The sequence below is a fragment of the Mustela putorius genome, unplaced genomic scaffold (genome assembly GCF_011764305.1).
Source record: "Mustela putorius furo isolate JIRA1106 unplaced genomic scaffold, ASM1176430v1.1 tig00000083_pilon_pilon_pilon, whole genome shotgun sequence".
NCBI lineage: Eukaryota > Metazoa > Chordata > Mammalia > Carnivora > Mustelidae > Mustela > Mustela putorius.
In genome coordinates, this window is record NW_025421273.1 from 42,823,866 (window position 1) to 42,835,460 (window position 11,595).

At 42.9% G+C, this 11,595-nt stretch overlaps 1 protein-coding gene across 2 annotated transcripts in view; it reads left to right on the forward strand.

The window, feature by feature from the left end:
- Positions 1-9,870, forward strand: part of KLF3 (Kruppel like factor 3) — a 36,942-nt gene extending 27,072 nt beyond the window's left edge. For both annotated transcript variants that reach the window (XM_004763989.3, XM_045076485.1), the window contains 2 exons: positions 3,369-3,529; positions 5,801-9,870. In XM_004763989.3, the coding sequence (XP_004764046.2) occupies positions 3,369-3,529; positions 5,801-5,982 (343 nt within the window). In that variant the 3' untranslated portion in view covers positions 5,983-9,870. The remainder of the gene's footprint in view (positions 1-3,368; positions 3,530-5,800) is intronic.
- Positions 9,871-11,595: the final 1,725 nt, after the last annotated feature.

Here is an 11,595-nt window from a genome sequence, read left to right on the forward strand (position 1 = left end):
ATTGCAACGTAAACCGTCACAGAAGAAGAAGATTGGAGAGCATTATTTTGCGCTCAAAATGCTGCTGAAAAGAACATACTTTCTGCTTGCTTTGAGTGATGTCCTTTTGATGATCTCAAGCTCGGTGGCTTTTAATGATCAATGAGTAATATGCTTATTTTAATGCTGACCAATGAATGCATTTTGCTCCTCAAAAAATTCAACAGATTAGCCACAACTGGGACATGTAGTCTTTAAGTAATTCTCTCACAGATGTGATTAAGTAATGTCTTGGAATGTGCCCAGTAGCAGCCCACATAGGAAGCCAGCTAGCCAGGAAAGAATCGATTGAAACCAAGTGCCTAGTGCCATTGCAGTGAGGCGGTCCCAATAATTCTCTTTCCGGAAACTCTTCCTGTCCGAAGGCAGACTTTGAGATACAGCTTTGAAATCCATTTGCTTGCACAGAGGAGTTAGAGCTCTAGGATGATTTTTATTTTTATTTTTATTTTTTAAGATTTTATGTATTTATTTGACAGAGAGAGATCACAAGTAAGCAGAGAGGCAGGCAGAGAGAGAGGAAGGGAAGCAGGCTCCCCGCCAAGCAGAGAGCCCGATGCGGGACTCGATCCCGGGACCCTGAGATCATGACCTGAGCCAAAGGCAGCGGTGTAACCCACTGAGCCACCCAGGCGCCCTAGGATGATTTTTAAAGGCACTTGAATGTCTATCAGATTTCTTCTCTCTTCTCTTTTTTTTTATATTTAAATATATGAAATGTATTTAGAACAAAGAACTTGAGGATCAGATCTCCCCATTTAACTGTGTCTGTGAATTACAGCGCAACCCTTGGTTGTAATGATCCCAAATAGCCTCTCTGAAAATGAGCAGCGGAGAGTCCAAAAAGGGGGCAGTCTTTTGAGACCCCAGCCTCCAACTGCCGCCTGTGCCAGCCTCCGGCCCTCCAGAGGTGGGGCCACCACCCGCTCTCAGAATGATGCTACTTTTCAAGGTAGACATTGGCTCGAGCAGGGATTTCCTTTCCTGGTGTTGGGAGATCCCCCAGAAAACGCCTCATGAAATTAAACCACTGTAGAGGCCAAGTTTGCAAATGGGTTTCTTCTGAACTTCAAAATATTAACTGAGACCATTTACTAGATTCACATCTGGAATTGATGTTACCCTGCAGTCCTCTGTGTATGTTACAACTTTCTGACATCATATTATTACCAGCATCCCCACTGTACAGAGGACATGGAGGCACAGAGAGATCGGTCCCTTGCCCAGGGTCCCAGGGACTCTGAGTGACAGAGCTGGGATTTGACGTTGGAGCACATAGCCTTTTAACATACCTTTATATGCAAAATGAGCTGGGGAAAGCAGTCAGAACTACCACACGGATACTATGAAACAGATTTCCAACCCATAAAATCTAATAATTGGGAGCGATTTCTAAAATCACCTGGGATACTCCCCTAGTATTCCAGCGGCAGAGGAGATAACATTTTAACCATTCCGTTTTTCCCCCAGCATTTTATTTCCTGAAGTTCTTTTAATGAAGATGAAACTTTACAGTTGATGGCATTAAAGTTGAAAGTTAAAAATAAACCGACAACTCTTTTCTTTCTCTAGGAGAGTAATTAAAGTACTAATTCCACTTTCTAAAAACCTGTATGTGTGCCCAGGTCTGTCACTCTTCTATTTTCTCTCTGTTTGTACATACATATAATTGAAGTCCTTGCGCACTCCCCCTTCAGTGTTGACTTTTCCACCTAAACCTGGCTATTCATTCTTCTGTATTGACCCCACTAAACATTAAGGTAGGGGTAAAGTGAGACTCAAAACTGCCAGTTTTCTTTGCTAATAATAGAAGTGAAAAATAAGTAGTCACTTAAAATCAATGCACCTTTTATTCTTTTCCTAGTTACTTAATGGGCCTGGAAGAGCTCCTGATAGGGCACTGTATTGAGATTTTTACCAAGATCAAAACAAGCTTCATTTCAGGGGCTCCCTTTTGATTTTGATGGTGAAATTTTTTTTTTTAAAGATTTTATTTATTTATCAGAGAGAGTGAACACAGGCAGACAGAATGGCAGGCAGAGGCAGAGGGAGAAGCAGGCTCCCTGCTGAGCAAGGAGCCCGATGAGGGACTCTATCCCAGGATGCTGGGATCATGACCTGAGCCGAAGGCAGCTGCTTAACCAACTGAGCCACCCAGGCGTCCCTGATGGTGAAATTTTATTACCCTTTTTTTCTCTCCCAAGCGTGTGTGTTTGCTTTCATCAGATTCCTTTTCTTCTCCTCATCCACACTTAGCACAGAAAAACTCAGATTTTATTTGGACCATTTAAAGAACTTTAGATCCCAGTTTAAGAGACAAGTCTTTTATTACCTGTTACCATTGGAGGCCAGTTCCATAAGCTTGTGATGATGTATCAAGTAATCAGTCATTAGGAAAGCTAATGAACCGATTAGAATTTTTTAATTACTGACATTAATTAGCAGAGGAAGCCCCAGAAAGCTTTACAGACCTTTCCCCAGATCTTTCCCCATCTGCCTCTTCTCTCCTTCTGAAAAAGAGAAAGTTTAGAGCAGTGGTGATTGACCTGATTGGTTTTCAGAGCCCCCCAGGAAAGGTGTGCGGACGCAGGAAGGGGTGTGGGCAAGCAGGCGAACTGGTTTTGCACCAGAATCCTCCCTCACGCAGGAAGGACAGCAACAGGAAAGGTCTGAGGTTTTGAAAAGAGCAGTGCCTTTCTTTATTCCTTTTGGAAGAGCCAGAATTTGAAACTCAGACGTGGATTGGTGATCTTTAAGCGAAGCTCATTGCCAATTTCAGAAAGGATAAAATGCAGATGAGCGGGATTGCCTGAGCTTTAGGAATTTGACCTGTGTTCTTCCCTACACGAAATGACCATTAGGGCAAGCCGTGGAAGGACGCTGGAACCCTACTCAGCTTCGCTCTCCTACCACGAGATTCTGTAAATAGGCGAATCTACTGAGGGAAAGCCTCTCCTAGCACCTGTGTCTCCCTCTAGCGTAGCACCTAACCCTTCTTACTGTCATTACTTATCTACATGTCTGTCTCCCCCTAGAGTGTGAGCTCCTCGAGGGCAGGAACCCTGTTTTTATTCATCTTTGTGTCCCGGTGCCAAGCACAGTGCCTGGCTCATGGTAGGTGCTCACTCCATGTTTGTTGAATGACTATAGAAGTGCTTCTTGGGTTGATCAGCTAATTTCTTTTTGTTGTTGTTGTCGTTGGGTTTTTTTGTTTTGTTTTGTTTGGTTGGTTGGTTTTGCCTAGTGTTGTTAATGCCTTTGGTAGTAGACTGAAGGACAGGAGAGAGGCTTTCACCCGGATATTTCACACTGCACGTTGGCTTTCCTAGGAATCACCCGTCGGTCATAGTGCAACCGGGAAAGAGACCGTTACCTGTGGAATCTCCGGACACCCAGAGGAAGCGGAGGATACACAGATGTGACTACGACGGGTGCAACAAGGTGTACACTAAAAGCTCTCACTTGAAAGCGCACAGAAGAACACACACAGGTATCAGACACGCCACACGCCCTCCATCTTTTCCTCATGAGAGAGAGTGAAATGGAATATTAGGAATGTTCTAGCTTTCAGAGGTGATGATAAGGACGTGGTCCAGGCATCTTGAAAGGAGCAGAGCTGTCTCCAGTCTCTTCTGCCAGTTGTAAAAAACGCACTTTTTTGTAATGAGTTAGAATGGATGTGAGGCTATCACCGTGACAGGGTAGCTCCCAGTCCCGTGGGGTTGTGTGCTCTGTGTTCCAGGGAGATGGGGGGTGGGAAGGGGGGGTGGGAATGTTCTTAGCCCTGGGCCTGTTTCATCAAGGATGTGGCCTTTGTAGGCACCATCCTTTAATAAATGTGGTACATCACCAGATTCACAACGGCAGCAAACAAGCAAACCAAAACCACCACAGTTCTTTATGCAGAACAAATACAGAAAAGGAAAGATATTTGGGTGACTTGCATTTTCTAAAACAGAGGGAACTTCTTTGCTCTTGCCTGCCCTGTTTGTTCTGGGGTATTATTTCTTCTGCCCAGGATTGAACACAGCATGCCACCAGATCTTCCAGGAGTGATTCCACGGGTGAAGAAAACACAGCTGTTCTGTTCGCTCTTGAACGTTTCATGAGCAGAGCAGCTCGAGGAACCCCTACAGGAATGGTGCCCACAGCCCGCTTTGTCAGTCAGTGTGGGAGATCCGTGCTGACAGCAGGCCTCGTCTGCTCTAACCTCAGACCCTTGGATGTGAAATTCTAGTATAACAGCCATTGTCCCCTGGGCACATTTTCCTTCACTCAGAATGTCCGTTGTTTGTTTGCTGTTTGTTGTTGAGCCTTGGGAATCACTCCTGTTAGGAATGTTTACAACAAGGAAAATCGGGGGTTTGAAAGAGAAAGGGGAAGGAGAGGGGCAGAGTGGAGTGAAGATACTCGGTGATTCCCAGGGAGAGGGAACGGCAGCTTGTGGACAGCTGAGTTCCTGGGTTTGGTCACAGGGTTCTTTTTTTTTTTTTTTTTTTTTTTAAGATTTTATTTATTCATCTGACAGAGAGAGAGATCACAAGTAGGCAGAGAGGCAGGCAGAGAGAGAGGGAAGCAGGCTCCCCGCTGAGCAGACAGCCCGATGCGAGGCTTGATCCCAGGACCCTGAGATCATGACCTGAGCCGGAGGCAGAGGCTTTAACACACTGAGCCACCCAGGCGCCCCTGGTCACAGGGTTCTTAAAGGGAACTTGGGGTAGGAGGTGCGCCTTGCGTTTAGAGAAGCATCAGGTCTCAGATGCCAGGGAAACCAGTAAAAAAGCATTCCCAGGGCATTAATGCGACCTGAAAGGTTGGATGTTAACCAACTTCAGCTTAAGATGAAAAAAGACATTGGTTATTTGAGCAACAATTTAGATGTAGGAAAAACACCTCAGCATTTACATTCTCTGAAGCAAAGCAGGTAAGACAATTCTGAAGAGCTCCTCGAAATACCAAGGCATGTCAATCCTTAAAATTTCTAGACAACGAGGGAGATAGTAAGTGGGAATTGATTTGTGAGGCCCATTTGCCCTTAGTGACTCACATTAAACATGTACGATGGCCACTAACAGCCTTTTTATTTGTGAGGGCCTTCATGCTGGCTCTCCCTGTGATTTCCCGCCAAGGGTCTTCTGTTCCTCACCTGTCCGCTACCGTTATCCCACGGGAGGGTGTCCGAGAGACCTCGTTGCTGACAGGCCGAGGAGGAACTACTGTATTTTTAGGATGTCTCAGAGCATTATACCTCGGCATGATTGCAGTTGACTCAAACAAAAGATGCTGAAATTCCTGTCAGTATCTATCACGCTTCTTATTTTTAGGAAACTTAAAATAAGAAGGAAATCCTGTAAACTTTCAGTTTGGACTTCTCATTAAGTGGAAAGCATTGTGTGTAACTAAGCACCACGGTGGCTTCAGACTTGAAGATAAATACAGATCACAAGTTGATTTCCTCCCTGCTATTTAGGGCAAAACTGAAATTACTTGCGAGCTCCTCCAAATGGATTTCAGTGGCTTTATGCTGTGAAGACTTTTAAGATCTTTTCTTTGTGTGGGGACGGGTGCAGAGTGCTAGTTAAATAGTAAGAGAATTAAGCCCCTTGTTTTCTTGTTTGGGGAGCGGATGGAGGGACATACCTCGGAAATAATATTTGCCCAGAGTTGTAACTCAAACATCTTTACAGTTTTTACTAATGAATAGCCTTTCACCCTCAGGGGGGGAAAAAAAAATAAGCTTCTCCGTTTTTCCTTTTTGCAGGAGAAAAACCCTACAAATGTACATGGGAAGGATGCACATGGAAGTTTGCTCGGTCTGATGAACTAACAAGACATTTCCGAAAACATACTGGAATCAAACCTTTCCAGTGTCCAGACTGTGACCGAAGCTTCTCCCGCTCTGATCACCTTGCCCTCCATAGGAAACGCCACATGCTCGTTTGAACGGCTCCGTCCCCCGCCTCAGCGTGGCTCCCCACTCTCCTGGCTCGCTCTCTGTCCTCCTCCCCATGATCTAACTCATTTTTTACATGTACATTTTAATTTGGATTCAGCTGGCCTGAATCTCGGAATTTATATCATGCAAACTTCCATATGGTCAGTAGTAGATGTTCTCTAATCTCTCCTTACCACGGGTCAGACCTAAAGAATGTGAACACTTCTTTTTTTTTTTTTTTTTTTTTTTTTTTCCGGGGATGCTAAGCAAACCCTTCTTACAGATACGTTTAATGTAATGAGAACAAGGGAACATGTAAACTTAAAATAGCCAATTGTCGATTTCTCCATGTATTTCTCAAAAGAATGTCAAAGTAAATGTATTAGAAATACAGTATCCAGCCTGCAAGTCCTTGCCAGGGGACCTTGATACCTATGTGCCCTGTGAATGTATTTTGTGCTTGCCAGCAAGAAGTAGGGCGGCCCCTCTCCCGGGTTAGGCAGACAGTGCAGCCGGATTTCAGGGAGGACTGTCCGTCCACCCTTCCTCCCTTCCGGTGCCCTTCACAAACCCTGCTTGTCGACTTGGATTTACCATGTCCTCAGTCCTTGATGCACTTCTGTGCCAGCAGCTAACAAGGTCTTTGCCACCCCCCGGGGCTGAGCTAGGCGGTGATCTCGGTCAGTGAGGGGCCCAGCCTCGCAGGGAGTCAGAATGAAGGGGCGTGGCGCAGGGGAGAGGCAGCAGCGTGGGCGAGGGAGGAAGCCGGCCCCTTCCTCCTGGGCTCGGGCTTTCCCACTGAGGTTTCATCACTGGGTTAGCTGCACAGGGCATCCCCAGAGCCTCAGTCTCTCTGCTCGACTGTGCAGAAGCATCCAGCAGAGCCGAAAATTGATGGAGTGAGTCCTCCTCATCCCTGTCACCATTCCTCCGATGCCCTTAATGTGGGTCATCGAGCCTTGATTGTCGAAACACCATGAAAATATTTTGCCCAATAATGGTAGGAAGGGAAAAAAGTCTTTTGAGGAAGAGTCTGGATGGCCTTTCTTTCACTCAACCTACTTGCAGCTTTTTTTTTTTTTCTTTGCAAACAGGGAAACGTTGAGTGTATTTGTATTTCCATATCAAATTAATCATAGAGCTTTTATACGGAAAGTCTGCTGTGGACCATAGGGTGCCAAGTGGGCTGTCACTTGTGTTTGTGACACATACCGTAAATCAGCGTCTGCTGATCCTCTAGTGGATGTGTTCATTTTAAGACCCAAGTGACCCGATTTGTAAATAACAGCTGGTTGGGAAGCGCACATACCTTCAGTCGGGGGACAGATTTCTGAAAAATACAGAAAACCCCAGTTCAGGGATTCAGATCTTGAGAGTTCCAAAATTCCCCAACATTACTATTTAAGAGTTTGGAAATCGATCACTCAAGTATCCCCTTAGAAGAAGCTGAAAATGACTCGTGTTTATGTCAAAGAGAAGTAGCGCGCCATTCTTTGGGGGGAAGTTTAATGTTTTGTGGGGGGTTTTTTCCTTTTTTTTTTTTTTTTTAATTTTTTCAAAAGCTGGCTTTTGAGCACCATAGTCTAAATGCCAATAAAAATAATTCACGCATAGAAAAGTCATTGGTCCTAAATTTGAAGAAAGTGGGCAACAGTGGGTGTGTGTCACCAAACGCGCCTTCATCCCTCGATAAAGGATGGAAGAGAAGGGAGAGGAATCCTGAAGAGCCATCCCGGCCACAACTCAGGATCCAACACAACCTTAACTGGGAGGAATCCATTGCTCATCTGTTTCTAAGACATCAATGAATGAGTGATTCTGGAGGCCCGCGAATCGTGTGGGGAGCTTACTCTGATGGCTTTGTGTTAATAAAAAGTTAGTTGTAGGGACTGTGCACCTAAGAGATCCCACTTACCAGCCCTCTGAACCAGCTGAAAGGAAATGCAGTTGAGAAATGCAGAGTTACTTGTTACCTTCTTGGCACTTGGTTCTGTTGGTTTTTCTTCTTCTTCTTCTTCTTTTTTTTTTTTTTTTTTTTTTTTTTTTTTGTAAGCACTGCGAAATTTGTTCAGAATATTAAAACCTCCTAATTGGGCTTTCTTTGTGTTTTTGCAAACTATGACATGAATTGAGGGATAAAAATGGCTCTTGGGAAAGTAGGCATTGTCTGTACTGTAAATGCTGTCACTTTCATACCAAAGTGTGTATTTCTAGGAGGGGTTCTTCTGCAACACACTGAAGATCAAGTTGGAATGTGAGGAACTTTTTTGTTTTCATGGAGATGACCTGTGTGTGTGTGTGTGTGTGTGTGTGCGCGCGTGCACGTGTTCAACCTATAGAGAAGGTAGGGGGAAAAGCAAGAAAGGGTAGAATTGATCATCTTGGAATAATTAGCTTTTGAGTGTGGGTCTGGTTGATAGAAAGCTTCGTAGGTTCTCATGAAATTTGGTGTGTTTGTTACAGCATATTTAAATTTTGTCGAAAGAGCAAGCAAGACCCTGCAAAGACTTTCCATTACTGTTCAGCTTACTTAGATTATGTTAACAAGTTCATTAACAAAGATTGATTTTAAGTCTGAAAGAAAGGCAAAGCCCCACTGTTCCCATTGCTGGTCTGTATACTTCAGTTACTGATTGGCTCTTGACCAAATTTCCTTTTTTTATATATATTTGTATTTTACTATGATAGTTGAGAAATTTAGTCTCTTAGACGTTTTTAGCTGTTATGGTGGAAGACCTCAAATACAAGATAGGATGCCCTTGAACGTGTGGATTTAATGATGTTCCAGGTCACCATCAGTGGTTTTAATTGCAGTATTTTACATTGATGAGAATAATTTGTATACATGAAGTTAGCGTGGTATAAATCTTGTTAAGGAGTTTCTTTTGATTATTGTCCAAGGGTCATCTTGGGGAAATCAGAAAATTTAAGGCTGAATGCATCATATTGTAGAGTTCCAAAATGGAAATCTACATCATAAATGGGCATTAACATTCTAAATCGTCCGGTAGGGAGAATGTGTTAGCAGTGTAACTAGGTCCAACCAAGGAAATGCTACATACGCGGGAGTTTCAGGAGCCTTGGAACAGATTTCTAGGGGAACCATAGATGTAAATGTATATTTTATTAAAACACCCATCTGCACTATCAGTGTTGCACTAATGTGGGATCTGAAAGACTTTATTGCTGATACTGTATATCTGCACGTCATTCCTCATTAGATTGTTTTAAAGACAATCTCAAAGATCTAAGGTTTTAAAATAATTTGGTTTGCAAATACACCATCATCTTGAAGGAATCGCTGTTTTACATGAAGTTGCTCAGAATTGTCTTTATTCTCTTCTGGGTTGAGGTTAACAATTTCTAAATGATCGCAAATTCACTTAATACATTTACAAAGCCATTTTACATGCATTAAACGAGGGCTACAACAATATTACGTTTTACAGATACTAGCACTTTTTTTTTTTTTTTGCTGTTATGTACTTAGTGTTAGAGGGTCAAAATAATCTTTCTGCTTAGCATCTCTTAAACCATACCTGCAAGTGTAGCAGGATTAGTACATTTACAGTACTTTAATACTTGTATAAACTATGCAGAAATTTTTAATAAAGTGTAATATATTTTATAAGCTAATAAGACTGAATGGGTAAAGGTTTTTAGCATGCATTAGTATACTTGCAAATACTGAAACATTTTGGTAATCTTTCTTACTAAAGATGTGAATGTTTAATGTACCTTCGCTGTTTCTACTCTGTAGTCCAATGGGAATTCAGTAATGACATTTTGTCATGTCAAACTGTGAACATAAATTTGTACTGTACAGTCCTCATATACTATATACAGTATGCAATATATGTATTATATACTTGTTAATAAAACCATCAGAATATTAAGTGTGATTATGTGATTTCTATCTGTGCAGTGATCACTAGGATCAGAACTTGACCATGGAACATGAAACAGTTCTTAGAAATTGCAAAGCGAGTCACCCCTTCATAGGCAAATTCGATGGAGGGAAAGAAAAATAAATCTAGGGGCGCCTGGGTGGCTCAGTGGGTTAAAGCCTCTGCCTCAGGCTTGAGTCATGATCTCCAGGTCCTGGGACTGAGCTCCGCATTGGCCTCTCTGCTCAGCAGGGCTCCTGATTACAACACCCCCACCTCCCACCCCGGCTTCTCTGCCTACTTGTGATTTCTGTCTTTAAATAAATAAAATCTTCAAAAAAGAAGAAATCTAACTGGCATCTGCAAGGAGTGAATTAACTTAGCCTTGAAGTCATGTCCCTGGGTTCTGGATAACAGCAGCAGGAAGTCGTCTAAGCCACAAACCATAAGCTTGCAGACAACCCCCCTCCCCCACCAAATCCACAAACTTACCTAGTGCATTCTCAAGAATATTTTTTTATGATACTCACCTTCTTTCCCAAAAAGGATATTCAGTGTCTTGAATTAAAAGAAATACAATGTCTAATACATACATATTTCTTTAAGTTTTTAAATAAGAGATTAGTATTTGTAGCTTGGGAGTGGGACATCAAACAGGACAGTAACTGCATCTACTAATTCTGGATCAACTTTAAAGCTCTCAGTACACCATGTCCATGGACACTGCTATGTCCTTCGTAGCCTAGGAACAACAAATGGTTTCTGATGGAGACTTAAGAGTTCTTGTTTAAAGCAAAATGTAATCACCTCTTTACCCTCCCCCTAAATGTAATTGAAAGTAAGACAGTGGCTTGTTAGGTCTCACCGCAGCTACCTTCGGCCTGGACTTCCATCGTAGCATAACATAAAATACCATGGCTGGCCCTTGCTACACGGTACCTGCACAGCTTGGAGAGGGGAAGAACGTTTGGGAGGAGGCTGAACTCAAACCTTGAATGAAGCACTCTCCAGGTTTCCCCAGGAAATTTCCCTGCTTTTACACTGAGATAGTTGACTGTAAGCTCAAAAGATACACATGACTGTTACATCACAGTGGGACACTGGCTGGGATTGGTCCAGGTGATTGGCTATAATCTTCCAACCATTTTTTATATATGTGTGACATGACATTTGCTGAGTTCAAAAACAGACCCGTCTTTCCAAGGAGGTACTATATGAGAGCTGGATTCTGCCTGGGTGAATGATCAGAATGGTGACAGATGGAAATTTTACAAGAAACCAAATTCTTGGAGCAATCGTTGAAGGAAGGATGTTAAGCGTGTGGGTGTGCACACACACTCACATGCGTGTGTGCGCGTGCATGCACAAATCCATAATCGTCCAATATTTTAAGAGCTATCAGATTGAAGAAGAGATTAGGAGCCTTACTGGGGGCAAGTTAAATCAATTCTAATGTGCCTAAAAGGAAAAAGGTGGCTCTGTTCAGGAAAGGACAAGTTGAGATGGTAGTAAAAACACATACATAGAGAGGCAGAAGTTAAACTGTTAAGAGACCAAAGTGACCTGTGGGTGCACAGAACAATTGTTCTTCAAGGGTACATTCATTTTAAGATGTGTAAACTGAACCTGTTACCTTTTCCTATTTCTGACCCAATCCTAATTGTTCTGTATCCACAGTGACCCCTAAATGAGAGTGATACATGCTACCAATTAGAATTCTTATTAAATGTATGA